Here is a 24,834-nt window from a genome sequence, read left to right as displayed (position 1 = left end):
ACTGAAACGTGCCATATGCACTAAAATGCCGGAGATGGAGAAGACGCACAGCAGTTTCAAATATCACACCCCCTCCCCCAACTGAAGCAGCCCCACTCCAAGTCGCTTCTCACATAAGAAACTTCATGTGACATGTCTCAGGGTGAAGAGCACCAGCAGGGGTTTATTTAGTGATGGTTAATGATTCTCTCAAACAATATAGGGCAGGCCAGCTAGTTTATTCATATTGAATCTAAACCTTAGATCTCTGGCTTAACAATAACATAGGAAACCTTTAAAGACACAATAAATCTTGCGTTAAATCAGAGCTGGTTTAAACCAGTCATAAAACTTCTAATACTCTGGGCTGGCAACTACAGCATGACAAATGTTCAGTCCAGGTACAAAACCACATTTCATCCTCCTTGGCACCCAAATGTTAAACAGATCTGAAAAATGCTGAAAAGTTGTTTTTCAAAGGCTTTCACCATAGACCCACTGCTACCAGTCAAGCAATTGTTTCTTCATCCCCCAGGAACAGTTCTAAATGAGAGGGATTGTTCTTTTGATCGGCTTGCCTTGGTGGGTATGTAAGAACTCAGAGAGTTAAATTTAAAGAATGAAGATTAACTGAGATGCCAAGAAGTTTTTATTGCAAGCACAGTGAGCAGATGTCTTCTCACCCAAAGCGGCCGCAAGGTCTGCCGTTAACTAAATCTCTCTGACAACCCTTCACTGGTTAAAGCACAGTAATGAGCTTCTTGCTCTCAGGTGTACATCATTTCTGCCATGTGGGACATTTTCTTGGGAATATACAAGTAATATTCCATGTAGCCTGACAGGTCCTCAATGGTCACGTCATCCACGAAGACTCGAGCTTGCTCAGAACAGGAGCGGGGGGAGCCAGACAGAGTTCTTGTGTGAAGCGACTGAGAGTAGTCCTCAAGCGTGGATCTTCGCTCTGGGGCTAAGGGAGGGACGTTCTGCAGGCCTGAAAAGGAATATACCTCCATATCATGCCACCTCTTACACTGGCACTCCTTGCCTATGCATGCACATGGCTTGCCCTGGTTTAGCCTGGAAACGGATTGAAAGTCAGAGAGATCATTGGCCTTGAGACTTGCTTGGGAGACCTGGGGAGCATCAGAGGAGTCTTCCTCCTTACTCTCTGATGGGAGCCTTGGAACCGAAGTTCTCAAAGGCTCAATAACTGCCCCTGTGTGATGAGTATCGAGAGAAGTTGAGCATTCTCCTGCATTGAACTCTTTAGGCGTTGAAATTCCCAGCCCACTGCTGCCATCAGGGGAGTCCGTCTGGCTTTTGTGCTTGAGCTGGCCGCTGGAAGAAGCAGCTATGGTACTGCAATGTATAAACTTTGGAGGATGAAGGACAGGAGACTTAGAACGCCGACGACGCTGGGTCCTCACTGCTCCTCGTGAAGACTTCCTTGTAGACCTAAGAGGAAAAAAATGCACAGGAAGATGTTGGAATACAGAGGTCTCCTAAAGAGATTCTTTAAGACAGTTGGAAATTTGCCACCTCTCTGGTTTATGAGTCTAAATAAGTTTCCCCCAAAGAGATGTGCCTACCTCTATTTTCAAGCTGCCTAAGTCTCTGTGTCTCAAAAATGTCAACATCTCCTTATTACCAAGGTATAGAAACAGGAGAGGTAAAGGGTAGTTTTAAATCGCATTTCTTGGACGAAACATTTGGCGCAGAATACCTGTCTGCCCTGCCCAACCCTTGGCTTGGGAACCTTTGACCTCCAGTGGGTCTGGAGAAGCACCCTGCACAGACAACTTAGATTGGTGCTGTAAAACCTCAGTGCTGTGCTCCACGCCCTGAATGCAGCACAGCAGCTTCAGTACCACTATGGGGCTAATGCTACAAATAGCCACTCTGCCGTGATTACTCAACAGAAGAGCAGATTTAGAATTCACTTCTATCACTGGGAACAGCTGAAAAACAGATTTAGACTCTCTGAAGTTTTCAGATATTGGGAATTATCAGACATACTATAACATTTTATAAAATTTTAAATAAATAAGAATTGAGGGAGTTCCCTGGTGGCGCAGTGGTTAAGAATCCGCCTACCAATGCAGGGGACACGGGCTCGAGCCCTGGTCCGGGAAGATCCCACATGCCACGGAGCAGCTAAGCCCGTGCGCCGCAACTACTGAAGCCTGCGCGTCTAGAGCCCGTGCTCCACAACAAGAGAAGCCACCGCAATGAGAAGCCCACGCACCACAACGAAGAGTAGGCCCCGCTGGCCGCAACTAGAGAAAGCCTGCGCGCAGCAACAGAGACCCAAGGCAGCCAAAAATAAATAAATAAATAAATAGTAAATAAATTAAAAAAAAAAAAAGAATTGAGCAAACAGAAAAAAAGACTCAAAATTGCCAAGCAAATTTGAAAACAGAACCAAGTAGAACTTTAAAAACTTTGTAACTGAAATTAAACTAAATAGATGCGCTAAACAGCAGAATACATACAGCTAAGAAAAGAAAATACTGGAGGATAAATCTGAATTATTTGCAACAGGGGTCAGCAAACTGCAGTCTGTGAATCAAATCTGGCCCCCTACCTGTTTCTGTACAGCCCATGGACACTGCTCCCATAGGCTAGAACTGTGAGCCATGCAGACATGCCTGAGGTGTCCCCACCTTCGCCCCTGTTCTTCCCTCCACTCCCTGTGCCTGTCTTCCTGGCCAGCAGACATGTGCGTTACAGCACGGCCTGGGGCCCTCACTGGCTACCATCTACATGTTGGGGCTCTGCTGTCAACAATCGCTAGGTACTGAGAGGTAGAATCTCAGTTTGTGCCAGGCTCTCTGGAGGAGAGAGGGCGTGCTGGAATCTGGGTGCCACTGAGGCAGAGAGTAAAACTGACCCTGGCAATGCTCCCTCCCCACCCATCCCACCAGGCTCGTCATTTCAGCCTGAGACTGTCTCAGCGACTGAACACAAAGTGTGTCCACCAGCCAGGATGGTGAACATCAAGCAAACAGGGCAGGGCAGGAGTTTTCTCCCTTTTTAAGTACCTACAAAATATCCCTGGATCTCACCTCTTGGTCTCCAAAGCCTAAAATATTTATTTTCTGACCCTTTACCAAAAAAGTTTGCCAACTCTTGACCTATAAGGCAGCACAGAAACTTAGAGATTTGGAAATATGTAAAAGTTAAGAGGTATATAAGACAGAATAAAAAGTCTGGAGTCTCTGAAAGAAAGAATACAGTGAATGGGAACACAGGTAATTTTTTAAGAGATAATGGCTGAGAAATTTTCTGAATTGATGCAAAAAGAGAATCTACAGATACAAGAAGCACACACTAAAGCAGGACAACTAACTGGAGAATACCCAAAACAATAGGAATACCTTAACAGCAGCTAAAGAACTAGGCAGACTATTTCCAAAAAAAAAAATTATTTGAATAAAGATCCTATAAGTAACACATTTTTAAATTTAATGGACATATATAAAACCTAAGAATGATTAAAGGAGAGCCATTCTTCTCAAACACACATAGAACATTTATAAAAATTGACTACAATCCAGGCTATACAGCAAGTCTCAGCAAATTCACAATGAGAAGAAAGGGTCTTCTTTAACCAGTGCATCTTGGATTCTATATCATAACACTCTTTTCTGGATACTTAGGAAAGCAAATCCAATAGTATGTTAAGGTGTTGGGATAAAAATCATCTGCAATGAGAAGCTCTTACCCATGCCAACTGTCTTTAGATGCACATGTGGTTTTAGGTTTGGTATCATCCACTGCTGTTCTGACTGACGCTCTGACACTTGTGCCTTCTCCAACAGACAGAGATGCTATGGACCTGAAGACAAGAACAAAGTTTACTGCTTAGAAAACCATGAAAGGAGAATGTATTGCTCTCACCAACCCAAATGCAACTCATATTAATACCTTTATTATCTTTCTAGTTTGGGTTTCTCAAAAATTGCCCAGCTTTTAGTGTAAATTTTCCTCCAAAACCAAATTTGGAGGATCCCTATGAGCTCGCAGTTGCAAAATCATAAGCCAAAGAATGATTCTTAAGTATAACCAGCAGTGGGATATAAATAGACTTTTAGGCTGTTTATCTGGGGCAGATCAGGCCTTATGTCCAGGGAGAATGCTAACGACAATGACCACTTACTTTATATGGGCAAACCAGAGCCATGGAAACTAACTTTAGGAGCAAAAACTTTAGGAGACTCAATCTAACTTTAGGAGACACAATCTAAATGAATACTTTTTCAAACAGTATACAACTTATACAAAAATATTCTAATTTTTACAACCAATAGACTTGAAATATTACTCAGAGTTAAATCTCTGCAGTTTAAAATTACACAAGTAACATGGGTTCCCAGTAAAGAAGATGAAAAAATTTAAAAGGGAGAAAAGAATCATCTATAATCTCACAACCCAGAGGTCACCAACATTAACATTTAACATCAAATTCTTTTGGACCTTTTCAATACACACATACATACACACATATACAGGGCTCCTACTATACATGCTGTAGTGTTGATAAATATCCTTTAGAAAGAGACAATCTACTAAGTAAAAAGATGTTCACTAAAATATAATTTAAAGTAACCTTAAATGTCTAATAATAGAAAACACTGTACTATATAAATTATGGCCAATCTGTACAATGGAATATTAGGAATTTATTAAAAATTAAGTGTGCGAAGAACTTTTAATGACATGGGAGAATGTTTATAACATAATATTATGTTATGCTTGTAACATAAGAGAAAACAGCATGGATAAACACCTGTACATATATTATGATCTCAACTGTGTAAAAAAAGTGAACGCTGTTATTACAGATGCTCTAGATATTAACTGCGGTATTGGTAAATTGTGATTTTTTTACTTCCTTTTTTATCCTTTTTTTTGTTTTTGTGATTTACCCATAATAAGCATGTATTATGTTATAGTCTGATGAAAAAGACTATGTTGTTTTACAATAACTATATAAAGATTTGTCCTGATAAGACAAATACCATTAGAAACCAAAACCTGTTGAACAGGATCATGCTAAATTCCTGGCAAGGCTTGGTTACTTTATGAGTCAGTACCTCACATGTTCTATTCGTAAATCAGCAACAATACAAAACAACTAGAATACATACTAGATACACTATACAAGTCTTATTCTGCTTAGTCACTGTAATGACTCACCCCTTGTAGTCTTATTTGGTTTTCTCAAATGTTCTCCACTGCTCCTTCTCTTTCTATAATTTTACTCAAAGTACAGCGCGTGCTACAAGTATATAATATTTGACCATATATTGTACAGGCATTTTGAAAAGTTTTTTTATGTTCCAAGTAATTTTTAGGGGCATGGAACTAGCTTAATTTTATATTCCAACTTCTTAAAACACCAGGAAAGAAGTCTGTATATCGAGAGTTATATAACTTTATACACTAAGGGATACATGTACATGTGCATTTATACATTCCTAGCATTTTCCTGATTAAAAAATATATATTTCTATACCAGAAATCACAAAGGAATACACTATGAGACTGCAATCTGGAACTATTTGTTTTTCTGCTTTGTTTCTGTTTCCCAAAATAGCTTATAAAGTACTGATCAATTCTAATGGCAAGATGACCATATTGGAAAATCACTAGGAGAAGATACTTATTTGAAGTATCATGGAAGCAAATGTAAGCACCTGTAACAGCTACTGTGCAAATCTATTAGCATAAATTTTCTCATTTGGTAGGCCAAAAATAGTACTAGCAATAAGCAGACAGCTATAACAACAACTAACAACTATTTAATTTTACATGCACCAGGTACCGAATGCATTTCTTCATGTTGTCTTCAAGGTACCATATAAAGGAATGGTTAAGAGCAGAGGTTCCAGAGATAAACTGTCTGGGTTCAAATCCTGGCTCTACCACTTCTTACCAATGTGACCTTTTGCAAGTGACTTAATTCATCTGTAGCTCCTCTGTAAACTATACAGTATACTCTGTAGTATGTATCTTCTAAGTTGGTAGTAAGGATTAGATGATGTGTACAGAGTACTTAAGCCAGTGTCTAGGGCATAGTAAATGAGTAATAAATTTTAACAATCATTATTTACTCCTTGCTGTGGAGTGTTCAGTTTCCATTCATGAAATGAAATATTCTTATATCCATTAAAACTTTGAGATTTCTTCTGGCCTGGGGCAAAGAAGAGGGATGAAAAGAGTCCTGCATAGAACACTTTGCAAAGGGTGAAATATTAACATTCAGACAGCAGCTGGTCTGCAGGTGCTCTAATTAGTTTGGCCAAAGGGTCCAAGATGATTGATCTCAGTGACAGAACCCTAATGAACAGAGGTTTCCATAGTGATAGGGTCAGCAATCAGAGCCCATGAAATCGACAATGTCTGCAGAGATTCCTATTGAGCCAATAAACTTTTAGTGAAAAATACTGTGATTCCCTAGAGATCTATGAGGAACTCTCTGATGGGACACTGCCTGATGTTTGATTAAAAAGAGGTGGGGGGAGGGGGGAGGGGGAAGGGGAACCCTCCTCAAAGTTAAGAAGAACCCCCAGCCTTGGAGTACAAATGAGCACCTACTTTTCAAAATTTAACAGAAGAGTTTCTTTTATAAGTAAAACAATGCTGTACAGAATTTGGTAAAATGTCATAGTATTAACATTGACACCTTCTACAAATAAAAAGAAATTTTAGAAGAGAAAGAGCTCCCCTGAGGAAATGTCTATTTAAATCTAGTAAACAATTCCCCAATAATATATTCCATATTTAATTACCCTGATGCATCCACTCTTAATTTCTTGAAAGCAGTTTGTAGACTCTCCTCCTCTCCATCCTTGGCTTCAGATTTCATTGTGAAAGTTTTTACACTACTATGAATGTTCCCGTTAATACTAAAAAGAAAATAAAAGTAAAATGAACAAAGTGAAAACAGGTGAGTTCAAACATATACTTTTGTTAAAATCTATATTCCTGATATTACCATTGCTTGTTAGGGGAAGAAAAAGCAAATTTCTACTTCTAAAAGGAAGTTTCAAAGACTAGGAAACTGTAGGTTTTATTTCTTAAGAGAAGACACATGAAATAATACAGAAAAAGTACATTTATTAAGATGGAATTTAAACTGTCCAAATACTTGATGCCAATATCCTACAGTTTTGGAAACTACGTCACCTAAAATCTGTGTTTAAGTATACTTTTTAACAGGAGGGGAAATCTCTCCAGTTGTAGAAGTCTAGAAACCTACAGACAAAATGATCTCTGCACCAGAAATATAAGGGAAAAGCTCAACATATAGGACTCTGAGCTTTAAAACACTACTGAGGGGACTTCCCTGGTGGCGCAGTGGTTAAAAATCCGCCTGCCAATGCAGGGGACATGGGTTCGAGCCCTGCTCCGGGAAGATCCCACATGCCGTGGAGCAACTAAGCCCATGTGCCACAACTACTGAGCCTGCACGACACAACTACTGAAGCCCACACGCCTAGAGCCTGTGCTCCACAACAAGAGAAGCCACTGCAATGAGAAGCCCACGCACCGCAACGAAGAGTAGCCCCGGCTCATTGCAACTAGAGAAAGCCTGCGCGCAGCAACGAAGACCCAACGCAGCCAAAAATAAATAAATAAATTTATTTAAAAAAAAAAGACACTACTGAGTGTTTGTCTCATCCAGCTCTAAATATTTCAGGTAAGAATAACTTTGTGACACATGATAGCATTTCTCTAAGGAAATCCTGACCCAGATATCAATATTTATACTCACATTAATATTCATACCCATGTATCAAGATGTTACCATTACTAAGGCAGGAATGCAAGCACGTTTCAATGATACTGCTTACTCCACACTCAACCTTTGTTTTCTTTAGCTTCAAATACTTTCTTACAAGAATAGATGAACTATACTTGCAACTCAAAAACAAACTTAAAACAAAATTAGCTAAAAGAAAGAGGTAGAAAGTAAAGGAAAAAAACTGAAATTATTATTCTACAGATGTGCCTTTAAATGATCTCCACTTAACTAGCTTGATTAACCAAAGTTCTCCATTTCTTCTACCCTGATTTTTATATTTAAACCAAAAAAAAAAAAAAAAAAAAGATGGGGGGAGGCGGGAGAGAGAGACCAACGAAAGCAACAAGAGATACAATAGAGAAGTTAATAAATTCTTTGACTCTAGTCTCCCTTTTTTTTTTTTACTCAGGGTAAAAAATTTCTTAATACCACATCCTGAACAAAGCATAAATCAGTCTCTACAAACATATCACAGGGAATAAGAAAGAAAAAAGGAAAACGAAAAATATAAGATGGGGAATTTTGAAGCAAAGAATTCACTGTACCTTCTCTATTTCTAGAGTGCCCTTAGGCACTCTCAGAGGGAGCAGTGCCTCTGCGGATCCTTGGATCCTCTGATTCTACATCTGCTCATTTCTCAGGGGTGGGTTTGATGTTATTGTGAGACCTCTAATATTCTACACGTGATGGTGTCATAACATGTTTGATATAATGTAACCATGTAGTACCAGTGAAAAAATTAAGAAGTGATCAAGACTATTTGTTTCATTTATTAATGTGTAGAAGGTATTTTAGGCAGATCTCTCTGGGGAGCACTGAAAACAGTCTCAAAAGAATTCAGCTAGCTTTCACCTCAACTTCTTAAGACAAAAAATTTAAATACACTCCCCATATGTATTTTGCTGGTTTACTTAACCAGTACATCAATTTGAGGAAACATTATCAGTTCCACATTTCACTGGTTCCTAACTCTTCGGGATTCAGAGGAGGATCCTCTCCCAGATACACAATAATGTTCTATATACTTGGGGAGAGGGGTGAGCAAAGATCACATATTCTATTATTTTTGAAGCTCCACAGCATCTAAAAGGGTGCTTCTGTAGTCTATAAACAAATTCTTCCTGCTGAAGAATACGGGGATACAAGGGAGATACAAGGGAGAACCTGACACCAGGACTGTGAACCCTATTCCTGTAAGGACTGGAATCTCATTCCTGCCCTAACACTGTGCTAAGATGCTCTGCACCCAAACACGGAACTTTTAATTATACAGTGTTAACTTAACATTACTGCAGGTGACCTCTAGATCTTAATACAAAGTTAGCTAACATTCTTGTTGACACACTAAAAGATCCATCAGTTAAAAACCAAAACAGACCAAAATAAAACTGGCTACAGACTAAAACTTTAGGAATGAAGTTCCAACTAAACTATTCTCAGACTTCCAGCATTTTGATTACTCACCTTTTCCCTCAGTTATATTAACCCAGGGCAAAGGTGACTCTTAGGCATGACCGTAAGAGCTAAATCAGAGCATGTTTGTAATTACAAAAAGGCTTACTACGCTCCTCCCTCTTCCCAGCTTCCCATTCCCTCCAATCAAGAGCTGTACAACTAACTCCGGGAAACATGTAGCTGATTTGCCCTTCTTCATTAATATTAAATTTGTGGGAGGCGTTCTTGCAGTTTTTACTGCTCTAACTTCTTGAAATTGAACAATCCCCCCAAAGATCAAACTTCTACTTTGTTTTAAGTCAAATCACAAGGGGCCTCGGATTTCCCCTAACCTTTCAAAAAACACAAAATTCTTTTAAGTTCCTCCATCAAAAGGGCAAATTCCTGATTTTCTCTGACTTTCAGCGAAGAGTATGTCTCACAATCTTATTTACATCTTGCAGTTTTAACCAAAACCTCTTTGAACCTCAAGCCTAGGTCCAAATTGCCAGGACCCTGAAAAGACCTGAGAACGATCAATAAAGGATCTGCGCGTAAGCCTGTCATCACAATGTTAAAGATTTAGAAAATTTCCCTGCCCACCAAGAAGCGTGGAATCCGGAAAAGAAAATCGCGTCCATCAACTCTGGAAGATGCAAACAAGACTGAGTTGCAACAATCGGCCCCCGGGACAAAACACGTTCACGCTTCTCTCTACTGACTCAACCGCTACACTCTCGGTGCAAGAGCACGATGTTAATTCTTTTTACCCAGAAACTGGATCGGTCGTGGTTAAACATGGGGGGAAAGGTCGGGACCTGGGGGGTTCGGAGAAAGGGGAGCTGTCCAGGGCCCTAGCTGTGCCCGCCCGGGGTCTCCCGCTGGAAAGCTGCCCCTTGAGGATACTCCCTGGGCCAGAATGAGAGACTTGGGTCAGGCCAATAAGCAAGGGATGCAGGAGGAGGCGGGGGCAGAGCCGAAGAGGCACACAACGAGACTGGGGCTCAGGAACGAGCGGGAAAGAGCGGGAAGGGGCAAAGGGCGGCCGAGAAAGGCGAAAAGGGGAAGCTACGGACGAGCGGGAGAGGGCGGAGGCGAGGGACGGGGCGGGGGCAGCGGAGGCGGGAAGGGGCGAGAGAGCGGAGCTCGGGCAGGGCCAGGCCGCAGCAGCGGAGGGGGCGCGGAGAAGCGCAGGCCCTGCCCAGCCCAGGCAGCCAGCGCTGGGGGAACGACGCGACGCGAGGCAGGAGCGCCCAGAGGAAGCCGCCCGTGGCCAGACCGGGCCTGGAGGCCGAGACGCGGAGCCGCGGCGCCTCCCAGTCACGTCTGGGCACGCACCTCCTTGCAGCAGGGGCGCTCCGGTGAGCCAGTCCGGTCACTTCAGCTCTTCTCTCCCCGATCGCGGCGCCTGACTGACCCGGATCTAAATCCGCGGAGGGGGCGACCCGCGCCTCCGGAGTCGCACTGCGCCTGCGTCACTCAGACACGCGCCCCGCCCCCTGTTCGTGCTCCTCCCACCCCAGTGACTAGGCAACGCGGCAGGCCGTGGTTGCGCAGGCGCGGGGCGGTGGCCGCGCCTCTCAAACGCCTGACGCCCGCCCCTCGGGAAGCACGTGCGCCTGACGTTATTTCCTGTTATTCTCTTCACTCGCCCCTCCCTCTGCAAAGGGTTCGCTATGGAATGGGTTTTAGGGTGTGCCTCCTTCCTCCTCTCGGTCAGGTGAGTGGGTGGGCGCTGTTCTTCGTTGCCGAGCTGCCTCCACTTCCCTGGGTCTCCCTGTGCTTGGTGCTCCACCTGGAGTCAGCGAGGCTGCGGAATTCCGCGGGGTGAGGCCAGGGTGGGGGGATTTTCACAGCGACGGAGCCCGTCTGAGCGCTTGGCCCAAGCCTCCTCGATGCTCGAATCTGGACGGCCTGCGACATCTCCAGGGCTCCGACACCATCCCTGGACTCCCGGGGATCTTCCAGGGCTGCAGAGAAGCAAGGAAGTATCGGACACGGTCAGGACCGTGAACGTGACGCCGGAATTGGAACTGAAATGCCTTCGCTTTAATACGCCTGTTGTTTGACTTGAGGCAACTGCGTTTCCCCCTCTGGGCCTCAGTTTCTCCATTCCGTTAAGTGAGGACCTTGGACTGTTTCAGTGAATCTCGTTTTTTTCAGGCGTGGACTCCTTTGAGAATCCGGTGAGAACTGTAGAACACCTCGACAGAGAAACGCACATGCGTACTAAATTTTGCAAAAAGTTTTGGACAGTTCACCTAAGTAGGTTATTTTTAGGGATCTTTTCCATTTATATGACTCTGACGGTTGCTCAGATGGCAGGCAGAGAAGGGGTGGGCTGAGCAACAAGCTGCCACTCCCTCCAACACTAAGACTGGTTCTGCTGCGATATCTGTGCCCCTCCTCACTCACCACGCCCCAGCTCCACGTCTGCACTTCTCAGAGCTTTACAGGAAAAGATGGCTTTCCTCAGTAGAATGGGCTAGAGTTGGTTACGGCCCAACCTTTGTGTGAGGTTGTCACCTGAACCAAAACTTGACCCTCCCACTCTCCAATACCTTAGCTGTAATCACCTAACTAGATAGGCTGCTGAAAATAGCTTAGTATATTCAACTTAACTACAGCCAGATCTTGGAATGCCTGGCCCATGCCTGGGAATGGAATCTACAGGTCATTGGATAAGGTTGTTAAAGCATGTCGTGGTCCCTGGGTAAAACATTTTAAATCCTTCTTGTTCATAGGAGAGGCTCAGTAACTGACAAGGGATGAAAAAAACCTATTGGGACTTCCCTGGTGGCACAGTGGTTAAGAATCCGCCTGCCAATGCAGGGGACACGGGTTCGAGCCCTGGTCCGGGAAGATCCCACATGCCGCGGAGCAGCTAAGCCCATGCGCCACAACTACTGAGCCTGCGCTCTAGAGCCCGCGAGCCACAACCACTGAAGCCCGCGGTACCTAGAGCCTGTGCTCTGCAGCAAGAGGAGCCACTGCAACGTAGAGTAGCCCCTGCTTGCTGACAGAGAAAGCCTGCGTGCAGCAATGAAGACTCAACACAGCCAAAAGTAAATAAAATAAATAAATTTATTAAAAAAAAAAAAAAGAAAACGTCTTGTTAATTGTGAAGTTCCAACATCAAACCTAATGATGCTAATAATGACTACCCTGTACTATGCAGCAGCCACGCACATGTTCGCACATTTAATATTCCTGTGATTTTACACATTTTACAGATGAGGATGACTGAGACTCAGATATCTTGTTCTAGTTCCCGTTCTATGTCACACAGCGCTACGAAGTGACTGAGTCAGGATTTAAACAGTCTCAAAAGCCTGGTCACCCACTGCTGCCCATCTCTCAACATCTCTTATAAAAGAGTAAGCAACAGGAAAGTATTGGGATTTCCCTGGTGGTCTAGTGGTTAGGATTTGGTACCTTCAGTGCCGTGGCTGGGGTTCAATCCTAGGTCAGGGAACTGAGATCCCACAAGCTGTGTGGTGTGCCAAAAAAAAAGGGAAAATATGGTGCATTTTTTCCATCAGAAGATGCGAAGGGAATTTCATCAAGACCAAATACATGTTTTTAAGCTGTCATTTGAAAATATTCCTTCGGGTAAAACCACACATCCTTGAGGGCAAGGACTGTATCTAGATCAGTTGAATTCCCAAAGCCTAACACAGTTCCTGGTTGGTTAGTTCCTAGCTACGTACAGTTTTGGTGAATTCTTCATTTTACCTTATTTCCACCCATACGGCGTTAAAATCCTGAAAACTAAAACGTCTTAAAATGCTTTGTTTTAGGTAAGCATGTCTCCATCATAAAGTTGGGTGCTTTCTGAGGATGTGGCTCATTGATCTGGGAGTATTTGGAAGGCGAGAACCTCTTGGGAATAAAGTCTGTTAACTCACACTACCTGATGTGGCTGGAAATTTCAAGTCATTAGATATAGGCCTGATCACTGTGTGGTACCTCTTGACAATGAGAGAGAGAAGCCACAAAATGTGACCTGAGGGAACAAAAAGCCCGATCTGCGCTCCTAAATCAGCGACACAGGATCTTTCCAGCCAAAGAAAAAGCCCTGAACTTATGTGGAGACTATATTCAGGAAACTGTCTTGGTATTAACTTAATGCACATAGTAATGCCATCTAACCAGAAAGCTATGGTAGCTGTAAAATTCCTTTAACAGTATACTTCCTTCTTGTTACATGAACCTTATAAGTGATTGAACAGAGGAAACCTAGTTCCATCAAATTATACTGCAAAAGCAATCAATTTATAGAGGAAGGTAACTTTTGATTTTAAAAAATAACTTTGGGGAAGGTAAGTTCAAAGCCTTAAAAAAGATTTTTTCCCCCAATGATATGGCTGCCATCCTACAAGTTGGTAATCTGGAAGATAGTCTTTTCTTATGTTTTAAGGCTCAAATAAATTAATTTATTGCTTACCTTGATATTTTTAAAATGACTTTGGAGTGGAAGATGGTGATGATGATCCTTTGTGTCGATTTAGAAGGTTTGTCTCGTTTAATTTTCAGAACCAACTCGTAAAACAGGTGCTTTTATTATGTCCATTTTACAACTGAGGAAACTAAGCTCAGAACAGTTAGGTAACTTGCCCAAGGTTACACAGCTTGTAAATGGCAGAACTGGGATTCAAATCTAGACATCTTGACTCTACACCCACCTTCCTGATCACTGAGTTACACCACCTTTCTTATCCTCAACCCTGCTACCGCTTTCACACCCTGACTAGATCAGGGATGCCCGCTTCTACCTGGGATATACTGTTGGGCTTGAGGAAATTGGCTGCCCAGGGTTTGGGACTGTGATCCAGCTAGATGTGCCCTGCCTGCTCGTTTCAATTCCCCAGAGGGGCCTTCCCGGGCCACCCTAGTAGCCCCCTTCACACTGCATCCCTTTACTTGGCTTTATTTTTCATTATAGCACTTATCACTATTTGACAATGTATATTTATTATCATTTCCCTCACTAGAATAGAAGCTACCTGAGAACAGAGACCTCGTCTCTTTTGTTTATCACTACTTTTTTCATTGAATCTAAGGTGCACATTTTCCCACAATTCAGTACTCCGAAAATCTGGATGCATCTTCTGATCGACTGTCCTAATTTAATTGGTAGCATTTATTATACCTATAGTAAATGGTGAGCCTTTAAAATGATAATGTCTTAGAGTGGTTGGCAATACAGTCTATCCCCAGGGCCGGAAGTCTGGCACCAAGCTGGCAGTTGGTAATTACTTGTTGAATGAAGGCATTGAGTATTCACTATGTGTGAGAAACTATTTAAATATTTTTGATCCCCACAATTATCCTGTTACAAAACACTTTCTGCTGCCAAAGCAGTGTGGTAGTGGGAATTCCATGTGTGTTGATCATTTTGGAAGATGGCAAGTAAAGAGAGCTGTGTCCTAGTCGGCTCTGCTCTGCTGTGGGACCACGGTGCCTTTCGTGTCCTCAGTTCCCTCTTGTTCTTTGCACAACCTTGCCGAGTACCTGCAGCTTACCCAGTGCTGCGCAGAAGTCCTTGAGAAGCTCACGGGCTAGTTGGGAACCCCAGCGGAAACAGATGCCAATGTGGGCACCCGGAAGGGTTGCGTAGCTGGCCTGGGGGTGCAGCGGGTGTCTCCGAGAAGGCTTCCTGGAGGAGGTGCTGTAACTGGGTTTGGAATGTCAGGTATTGACCCGGGAAGTGGGAAGGGATGGGATGAGACCGGAGAGAGAGTCCAAGCCCACTCAAGGAGAGAATCGTGTTAAGGAGCTGGGATTGTGTCCTTAAGCAAAATGGTGATGTGCCCGTGGGCAGTTTATTTCACGCTGGAAGCCTCTTAGAAAGTAGATGGGGAGGGAGGCCAGCTAGAAGACACTCGAAATGATCTGAGTGAAGACCAGAACTGAAACAATGGCTGGAGGGCAATAGGAGGCCACAGAGTCTAAAGAGATTAGCGGGACTTGCCAGGGCCTGCTGGTCCGAGAGCTGTCCAGCCTGAGTGAATGAGTGGCCAATAGGTGGCACCATTTACTGAGGAGGGAAATCCAGGAGAGTACAGATTTGGGCACTGGGTAGAGAGTTTAGGTTTAGACATAAGGAGTTTGAAATGCAGATGAAGGTGGGAATCACGTCACAGGATTTATCTTAAGAATCGGAGCTATGGAAGAGAAGAGAAATGACTGAATTTATTCTAGAAGGATAACTCTGGTTTCAGCATGGATGGCACAGTGGTCTGAAAGCACGTGGCCATAGGAATGGAAAGCAAGTTAACAGATTGAAAGTTGTTTAGATAGGCTTTGGTGAGAGACTGGATGTGAACAGAAGGGGCAGGGAGAGAAAGTCGATGACGACAATTCTCTTTCTAGTTTAGCAACCGAATGGGTATTGTTGCCTCTTTCTAATGTAACATTGAATCCAGTTGACAGGGAAGAGATGAAGAACCACATTTAAATGGAAGATCATAATAAAAGCTAATACTTTATAGCTTTTCCTCTGTGTCAGAAAACTCATTCTAATTCTCACAACGGTCCTATAAGATTTTCCTTATCATCTTCGGTTTCCAGATGAGGAGACTGAAGCCAAGAGAAGTTAAGTTAACTTGCGTGAGGTCACTCAGCTGGTTAGCGATGGATCTGGAATTTGAACCGAGGCACTCAGTCTGGAGTCTGCTCTCACACGGGCTGTGCCTTCCTGTGACGTAGTACCTCTAAATGATGAGCTCAGTTTAGACACTTTGACCTTGAGAGATCTGCAGGGCAGCCACAAGGAGGTATCCAAGGAACAGGAAGAGATATGGGTCCGAAGTTCAAGTGAGAGATTCGGACTGGAAAGAGATTGTGGAGTCAGCACACAAGTGGCCGATGAAGCCACAGGGGAGGGCACGGGCCGCCACAGAGAGGTGAGAAGTACCACGAGGAAAGAAACAAGGGGAACCCTGGGAAGCGAGCAGTAAGCGTTCCAGTTGTGGGGAAGGTATCTTCCCTTCTGCTCATGAATAAGTTGGCATCAGGTTTACAGGTCACCAGCCAAAACTTATTGAGTTCGTTCAGCTTTGGGTACCCTGGCACAGCAGAGTTCTTGGACCTGCAACCCTAAGAACCTACCCTGGGTGGTGGTGATCCTCCCCACCCTCTCCTACCACGAGATCCCACTCGGTGGCCTGTTGGCTTCCTGGACATCTTTTTTCGCCCTTCACCACAACTGAAGGGCCTCTAGCTCCTCCGTCTACCACCTGTCAGCGTTGTCAGCCCAGGGCCCCTCCCCATCTCCAGGACTCCAGAAATAATGTCATTTGGGACTCCAGGTACCTCCTCAAGTTATTTTTAGCCTTTTACCCATACATTTCTTGTGTCTCCAGCTTGATTCTAAGCTTCTAGAGGGCAAGAACACATTTCCCCCCAACTTTCCCCTATTCTCCCCCTGAGCCCCGTTCACCCTGGGTATGTAGGTTAAATGTCCCTACGCTGTGTGCTCCCATAGCACCTCACACTTCCTCCATCATAGGCAGGGCTGCATCTTGTGTCCCTGGTACCCGGCACAGGGTCTGCCACAGAATCTACTGAATGAGCGAGAGAGTCCGTCAGTCAATCAATCAATCAATCATCTTGCTCAGTAAATAGAGTTGCCCACTGGCTTTTGAGACCTGTAACTGGGGGCTGTTGGCTCCTTTGACAGTTGATTTTAGCAGCACCCTTCACAACAGTCTCTTGTTTGGGGAGGAATAAGCGAGAGGTGGAGAAGTGGAGATTAACTGTGTTTTCCTGTCATTCTATTCATAGCCCCCGAAGCTATTATGATAGCCCCCAAAGCTCACTTAACAAAAGGGAATGCTGATAGTTGATAGTTGCCTTCCTCAAATATTGGCTCACAGAAAGGGGAGGGAATGGGAACTTCGGGATGCCTTGATAAGTGACCTCACTCTATCCCTTTAGGCACTGGTTCTGGTTAAATCTGCAGCAGCTTGAGTCCCAGGACTCAATCCTCAGGGCCTGGAGAGGGGATGGGAGGCTTTTCCTGGTAACTATTGATCACCAGCAGGGGGGGTGCTAGGATTGAAGATTCTCTCCCTTAAGTGTGATAAAACCCTTTACAGAGTAGAGTGGGTTTTCAAAGCTGTTGAAGACTGAGAGTTATGAATCACTTGCCTTCTAGCTCAAATTTTCATTCAACTTTGCAATTTAAACTGTATGATGACATCAGGAAGGTATTAAGGCCAAGAAATAGAATCAACCAGTAAAGCTACAGAAGAAAAGAATCTGTAAATGGTGAGGACAGGAAGGGATTATTGAGAAGAGCTACTGGGCTGCTGGTAATACTGTTTCTTGATCTGATGTTTGTTATAGGAATGTGTTCAGTTTGTGAAAATTCATCAAGCTATAACACATAGTATAGGTACATTTTTCTGTATATGTATTAAATTTCAATAAAATGTTTTAAAAACGAAAAAAACCACCTCTATGTATAACACAAGATATGTATTGGATTAGGGTGACTGTTCTTTTTACCCCATAAATCTTAACCTTATCGGAGTCACAAGACCCTCTGAAAAAGACCCAAGGTTAAGAACTTTTGCAGCAGCAAAATAGAGAAAAGGAGCTAAGCACATGAACAGATAGTTCACCGAAAAAAGAAATACAACTGACTCTCAAACATATGAAAAGATGCTTACTTTCAGTCTTCAAAAAATGAATGCTTGTTAAAAGTGCACAGAGATACCAATTGTAACCTATCTGGTTGGCGACAATTCCAAAGTTTGACAGCACATTCGGTGGGGTTGGAAGTAGGGGGTGGGCAGTAGGCAACAGGCTCTCTCAGATATTACTGGAGGGATTGTGAAATGACAAGTCTAGGAATCCACCCTGTAGATGACATTTGTACATCTATGCAATGACTTATGTAAAAGGTTAGCCATTGCAGCATTGGTTGTAAGAGCAAAAAGATTGGAAACAACCCAGGTGTCCATCTGTACAGGACCAGGCACAGAAACCGTGGTGCGGCCCCATGCAGAAGTACTAGGTAGCTGGAAACAGAGGAAGCTCTTTGTGGACTGAGGAAAGCTCTCCAAGATACGGTAAGTAAACAACAAACAAACAAACAAAAAACCAAGATGTGAGCTAAGAATATATATTTGTATTACTTGTGTCTGAAAAGAAACACTGAAAAGGTATACAGGACAGCAAGAGAAGCCGGTCAGAGAATGGGGGGGTGGGGGAGCCAGACTTTGTACCGTGGACCTTGGGTTCTGATTTTTGAATCCTGAAGTATCTTACCTACGCCAAACAACAGCCGCAGCAGATTTAAAGAGCCCTGTTCTGAAGCTGTTGAGCTAAGCTTCTAGGCTCTCATACTTATTATATCTGCCTACGGCACAATGGCTGGGTTTGGTTTTTTAAATTTGAATGAAGCTGTGTCTTGATGAGAGTCTTCAGCTTATTCTCCATTTGAGCTGCTGTGTCACGGTTTCCTGGCTCAGCCTCAACTCCCAGGAATTCTTTCCTTGCCCTGCCTGTGCTCCAAGCCAGTCTGCCGCCCGCTCAAGGGTTGACCTCTACCTATAATTCGTGAGCATCTTATTCTGCCTGAGGGAAAAGGAAAAGCTTTCACCAAAAGAGTGCTCCTGTGCCCTCAGATGCCATCTGAGATCTTGGTCTTCGTCCTCTCGCCTTTGCCTGTCTCTACCGCCATTCTTTTCCCTTCCCACCTCCTTAAAGTGTCTTCCCTCCAAGACCAGCCCCCACTGTAACGTCACTTTGGTTCCTGTCTCTTGCACCTTCTCTGGAAACTCACACCATTTTTTCTGTACATGAGCACATACATCATGTCTTCTCCTGTATTTAAAAAAACAAAAACAAAACAAACCAAAAAACCCCACAAAACCCAAACCCACAAAGCCCCTTTCACCTGGATTCCCCCTGAGTTCCCGTCCTTTTTCTCCCCATTAGACCATAGGCAGTGTCTCTCCTTTGATTCTCATTGTTCAATCTGCTGCAACCAGACTTCCATCCTCACTCAAACGCTTCTGGCCAAGGGCAGGAGTGACTTCCTTGTTGCTGAATCCAGCGGCCCCTTTCTCAGCCCTTACGTTGCTCCAGTTCTGAGCACTGTCTGACGCTGGTCGTAGCCTCCTCCTTAACTCACTCCCCTTCCAGCTTCTGTGGTCCCTGCGCCCAGGGCCGTCCTCGCCGCCTGTCCTGCTCCGTCTCCTCCCCAGGCTCCTCTTCTGCTCGTCTGCGGTCCTCAGGCCTCGCCGCACCACGCTTCTCACCTCATTCACTCCCTGGATGAGCCTGTGTCAGAGAATAGAGAAATCCACTCTGACTTGCTTGCGTGGAAAAGGAATTTACTGGAAGGATATCAGAAAGCTCACTCAGCAAAAGGGAATGCTGAACAGCCAGGTCTCATCAGACGGCGGACAGAGCCTTTCCCAGGTGCCAGGAGTTCGCAGGCAGCCTCTCTGGGGCGCCGCCATCAGATGCCGCGCGTTTGTGATCCCTCCATGCCCCTCTGCACAGGATTCAGGTTCTGCGGGGAGAAGCCCTGGGTGACCCTGCAGCAGCCGTCAGCCTTCCTCCCCCACTACCGGTACCCGGGGATGACCAGTGTCAGCATTTTGTCGTAGTGCTGTGATGTGCCTAGGAGCCAGGCTGGCTCTGTTAGAAGTCCGGCTTCACCACACCCACCCCTCTGTGTGGCCTTGGACATGCTGCCGAAGTCCCTGTGCCTCCATTTACTGCTCTGAAAAATGGGGCTAATGATAGGACCCACCTCAAAGGGCTTGGAGAGGATCGAGTGAGTGATTTGATAGGATGCTACCAGGTTCCTGGTGAGTGTCCAACAAATGTTAGCTGCTATTATTATTATTATTTTAAATGTATCTACTTTTTAAATTAAATTTTATTTTTTTTGGCTGCATCGCGCAGCATGTGGGATCTTAGTTCCCCGACCAGGGATCGAACCCGTACCCCCTGCAGTGGAAGTGTGAAGTCTTAACCACTGGACTGCCAGGGAATTCCCTAAATGTATGTATTTTTATTGCTGATAAACTACATATACAGTTTTATATTCTGCTTTTTTTTCATTAACTATTGTAAGCATCTTCAATGGCACAAAATATTCCTCAAAAACATTTTTTTTTTTTTTTTTTGGCCATGCTGTGCGCCATGCGGGATCTTAGTTCCCCAACTAGGGATCAAACCCGTGCCCCCTGTAGTGGAAGTGCGGAGTCTTTTTTTTTCCTTTAAATTTATTTATTTGTTTGTTTGTTTGTTTTTGGCTGTGTTGGATATTTGTTGCTGCACGTGGGCTTTCTCTAGTTGTGGCGAGCAGGGGCTACTCTTCATTGTGGTGCGCGGGCTTCTCATTGTGGTGGCTTCTCTTGTTGCGGAGCACGGGCTCTAGGCGTGCGGGCTTCAGTAGTTGTGGCTTGCGGGCTCAGTAGTTGTGGCTTGCGGGCTCTAGAGCTCAGGTTCAGTAGTTGTGGCGCACGGGCTTAGTTGCTCCGTGGCGTGTGGGATCTTCCCAGACCAGGGCTCAAGCCCATGTCCCCTGCATTGGTAGGCAGATTCTTAACCACTGCGCCACCAGGGAAGTCCCGCTGCCTTGGGAATTTTAAAGTGTGGGGCACAAGGAATCCCTTAAGCCGTGTCAATTGTGCTGAGGTTGAAAAACCCTGACCTACACCTTTGCCAGTGCTGGATATTGCCATTCTTTTTAATCTTGCCAATCTGGTAGTTCTAAAAATGATACCTTATTTTACTTTGTACCTCTTCAGGAGAATGGAGTTATTTTTACTTCTTCCTTAATACATTATTTTGTTTGTTTGTTTTTTGGCTGAGGCGCACGGCTTTCAGGATTTTAGTTCCCAACCAGGGATTGAACCCAGGCCCCAGAAGTGAAAGCACCGAGTCCTAACCACTGGACCTCCAGGGAATTCCCTTGAATTTGTTATAATGAACATGTAATATTTTTGTATTTTTTTGAAAAGCCATTAAAGGTTTTTTTAAAATCTATACCTCTTTGATGGTTTGTATGCAGTCTGTTCTTAAGATTTGATCGTGTAAGTGCCTGCTTATTTTTCCCTGATAAGATGTAGCAAGAAATCCTCAATGTGGGCCTTGAGAAGCTGTCAGTATTTCAGGTTCAAGTCCCCCATCCTCTGGCTTCAGAATGTCTCCATTTCTCTTCCAAAGTACCTTCTCCCAGCAGACACCCAGGCCCAGGTGGGCCACCTCCTGGGTGGTGTCTGCTGGGAGACACCCAGCAGAGAATCATTTTAGCCCAGAGACACTCCTCACCACAGACCAGGGCCCCAAGACAAAAGGTATCCCAGGCTGACCTTAGGGCACCCGAACACCTGCCATGGACTCAGCTGCCCAGACGCCAGGAAAAAAAAAAATCCTCAGGCTCCTTTCTTAGCTGTGAAACCTGAGATCCATTCACCCTGTGCATCTCCCAGGCATTACAGCCAGCCAGGGCCATGGGGCTTCTGCAGAGCCTGGGGCTGCTGGTATCAGCTCTGGTGCGTCAAGGACGTGCTCACATTTCCCTCCCCTGGGTCCTGTCCAAATGGAAAAGGGCTAGAGCCCTGCCCCAAGCCCAGCCCAGCATGGCAAGGACCCCTAGAGAAGGGTCCCACTCCTTTTACTTGGCCCAGAGCAAGCCATAGCCAGCCTGAAGGAAGTGTCCATGGAGGACTTGTTGGTATTACCTGGATCCTCCTAAGAAAATGTCCCATGTGCAGAAATGGCGTAGGCTTGCCTGCAGCCTTTGCAGATGGCCCAGTAGCAGACTTTCAAAGTGGGCAGGCAGCTCCTCCTGGCCCAGGGCCAGGCAGGCAGGACTTCTGCCAGTGGTTCTGTGCATTTGATGTGCAGCTCACTGTGGTTTTACAGGAAGTAAGGGCAGATGTGAGGCTGCCTGGTCTAATGGCTCTGTCCACTCTCTGGAGTCCACACAGATCCATTCACACAGTGGGATGGAATGTCCAGCCTGTGAGGCCATGGATGCCTGAGACGCCCCTGCATCATTGACTTAGAGAGAGAGAGAGTGCTGTAAGAGGCTTCCAGAGGGAAGGGAATGGAGTGATGTGAGGGAAAGAACACCCATCTGCAAGTCAGGGCCTGAGTTCTGCTCCTGGCTGTTTTTCTGGGACACATAAACCACTTTACTTCTCTGGGCCTCAGCTTTCTGGCTAATTGGTTATTGATAGCACTAACTCTTTTCCAATTTGCAATTTTCTTAAATAAAAACATTGTCAATTAGATAAAGCTGGCTAAAATAAATGAGAGATTTTAAATGAAGTTTAGAACCAGTCCAGTTCCTGTTGGTTAGTTTTTCTTATTCAAAAGTAATAGGTGCTCAGGGCTTCCCTGGTGGTGCAGTGGTTGAGAATCTGCCTGCCAATGCAGGGGACACGGGTTCGAGCCCTGGTCTGGGAGGATCCCACATGCCACGGAGCAGCTGGGCCCGTGAGCCACAATTACTGAGCCTGCGCGTCTGGAGCCTGTGCTCCGCAACAAGAGAGGCCGCGATAGTGAGAGGCCCGCGCACCGTGATGAAGAGTGGTCCCCGCTTGCCACAACTAGAGAAAGCCCTCGCACAGAAACGAAGATCCAACACAGCCATAAATAAATAAATAAATATTAAAAAAAAAAGTAATAGGTGCTCAAAACAGGAAAAAAAAAAAAATAGAAGATACAGCCAAGTGAAAAGTAGTTCATAGAGAATTCATAGAGAACACCCAGAATTCCACCGATCCAGAGACCATGCTTGTTGGTGTCTTGTTGGGATCCTTCCAGAAAAGAGGTTCTTAACGTGTATTGGTGGATGGGCTTTGGGGGAAGAGAGCCCCTGAATGATTTAACAAACCCCCTCTCATGAGCCATTTAGGATATTTCCGTTATTTTACCATTACAAAGAATGCCATGCAGAGAGAAGCTAGATGAAAAAGAATTAGAACTTCATGAGAAAACAAGAAGAAAAACACAATCTGAACACCTGACAAAAATGCTTTAAAGGGCACAAAAGGAGTGCACAAAAATTACCATTCATAGACAAAGGATTAGTGCTTATTTTCAGCCATCTACATTTAGGTCAACAAATATTTACTGGGCAGATGCTGTTACATGCCAGACCCTGTGCCAGGTGCTTCCCACCTGAACAAGAGATCTTCAGGTGAAGCAACCAATCCCACGGTCTGGTCCTCAAGTCAATGCCCAGCATCTGTGATGTCCTGCCCTGGCAGGAAGGGCCTGCCGGCTCCCTGTTGAGTCATTGACCTGTGAGCATGCCCAGACCTTCCAACAAAGTATCCGTGAACAGATGGCCATGGCATGGGGGCAGCAAGGCCCAGAACTTTGAGGACAGACTATGCTGGTGACACTAGAAAAGGTTCTGCAGCCTCAAGAGGGGGTGAGTGGGGATGGAGAGAAGCTGAGTCAGCCCTGACTGGAGGATATAAACTGCTGTCCTCCCTGCAAAAAGCCCGTGTGCCTGAGAGCAGTGCCTTTCCCACTCGTGTGTGTTGATCTCCTGGGGGTCTTGTTAATTGTGGGGTTTGATTTAGCAGCTCTAGGGTTGGGCCTGAGATTCTGCATGTCTTACAAGTTCCCAGTGATGTGCTGATACTTCAGACCAGACTTTGAGTAGCAAAGCCCTAGGGCAGTGGAATCACAGTCTCCTGGAAGAACTTTAAAAATATGGAAAGTTTGGCTTCCCCCAAACCTACTGATTCAGAATCTTCTGGTCCATTTATTCAGTAGGTCTCAACCTGGACTGCATGTTAGAATCATTTGAACGGTTTTTTAAAAAGCCGATTCCCAGGGTCAAGAATCACGTGATAGCCTCCCTTCCTCCTTCCCTCCCTCCCTCCCTCCCTCTCTCTATTGCTGCTTTAGTTTGAAAGTCTCCCGCAGGTGACTCTGATGACCAGCCCAGTTTGCTTGGGACCAGAGGCAGTGTTTCTGAGTCCTGGCTGCACATCAGAGTCACCCAAGAGCTTTACAACATGTCGATATCAGGGCCCCTCCCCGCAGACCAATTGATTGAGAATTTCTAGGGGCTGAAGCCAAGTGATTAGCGTTTCACAAAGTTCCCCAGGGTGCAGCCCCTAGTGTAGAGACTGATATAAAAATCATCTTGGGGGCTTCCCTGGTGGCGCAGTGGTTGAGAATCTGCCTGCCAATGCAGGGGACACGGGTTCGAGCCCTGGTCTGGGAAGATCCCACATGCCGCGGAGCAACTGGGCCCGTGAGCCACAATTACTGAGCCTGCGCGTCTGAAGCCTGTGCTCCACAACAAGAGGCCGCGATAATGAGAGGCCCGCGCACCGCGATGAAGAGTGGCCCCCGCTTGCCGCAACTAGAGAAAGCCCTCGCACAGAAACGAAGACCCAACACAGCCATAAATAAATAAATAAAAATAAATTTAAAAAAAAAATCATCTTGGGAGTCTCAGTGGAAGTACAAGTTACCACGCTCTCTCCCGAACATTCAGTTCAAGGTCTGGGGTGAGGGCCAGGAACCTGTATGTTTAACAAGAGATGCTCATGAGATGGCAAGTTTGGGAAACGTTAAGGTAGAAAAAAGATCCTTGGGTTGGCGTC

At 44.9% G+C, this 24,834-nt stretch overlaps 1 protein-coding gene across 1 annotated transcript; it reads right to left on the bottom strand.

Annotated features, from left to right (window-relative positions):
- Nucleotides 1-161: 161 nt before the first annotated feature.
- On the bottom strand, nucleotides 162-10,671 carry OSER1 (oxidative stress responsive serine rich 1). Its single transcript, XM_061208246.1, has 4 exons — nucleotides 10,562-10,671; nucleotides 6,774-6,890; nucleotides 3,704-3,817; nucleotides 162-1,434 (listed from the first exon to the last, which is right to left on the bottom strand). The coding sequence occupies exons 2-4, from the start codon at nucleotides 6,848-6,850 to the stop codon at nucleotides 747-749; spliced, it is 879 nt and encodes a 292-aa protein (XP_061064229.1). The 5' UTR covers nucleotides 6,851-6,890; nucleotides 10,562-10,671; the 3' UTR covers nucleotides 162-746.
- Nucleotides 10,672-24,834: the final 14,163 nt, after the last annotated feature.

The sequence above is a fragment of the Eubalaena glacialis genome, chromosome 13 (assembly GCF_028564815.1).
Source record: "Eubalaena glacialis isolate mEubGla1 chromosome 13, mEubGla1.1.hap2.+ XY, whole genome shotgun sequence".
Classification (NCBI taxonomy): Eukaryota; Metazoa; Chordata; class Mammalia; order Artiodactyla; family Balaenidae; genus Eubalaena; species Eubalaena glacialis.
This window is presented reverse-complemented; position numbering and strand designations above follow the sequence as displayed.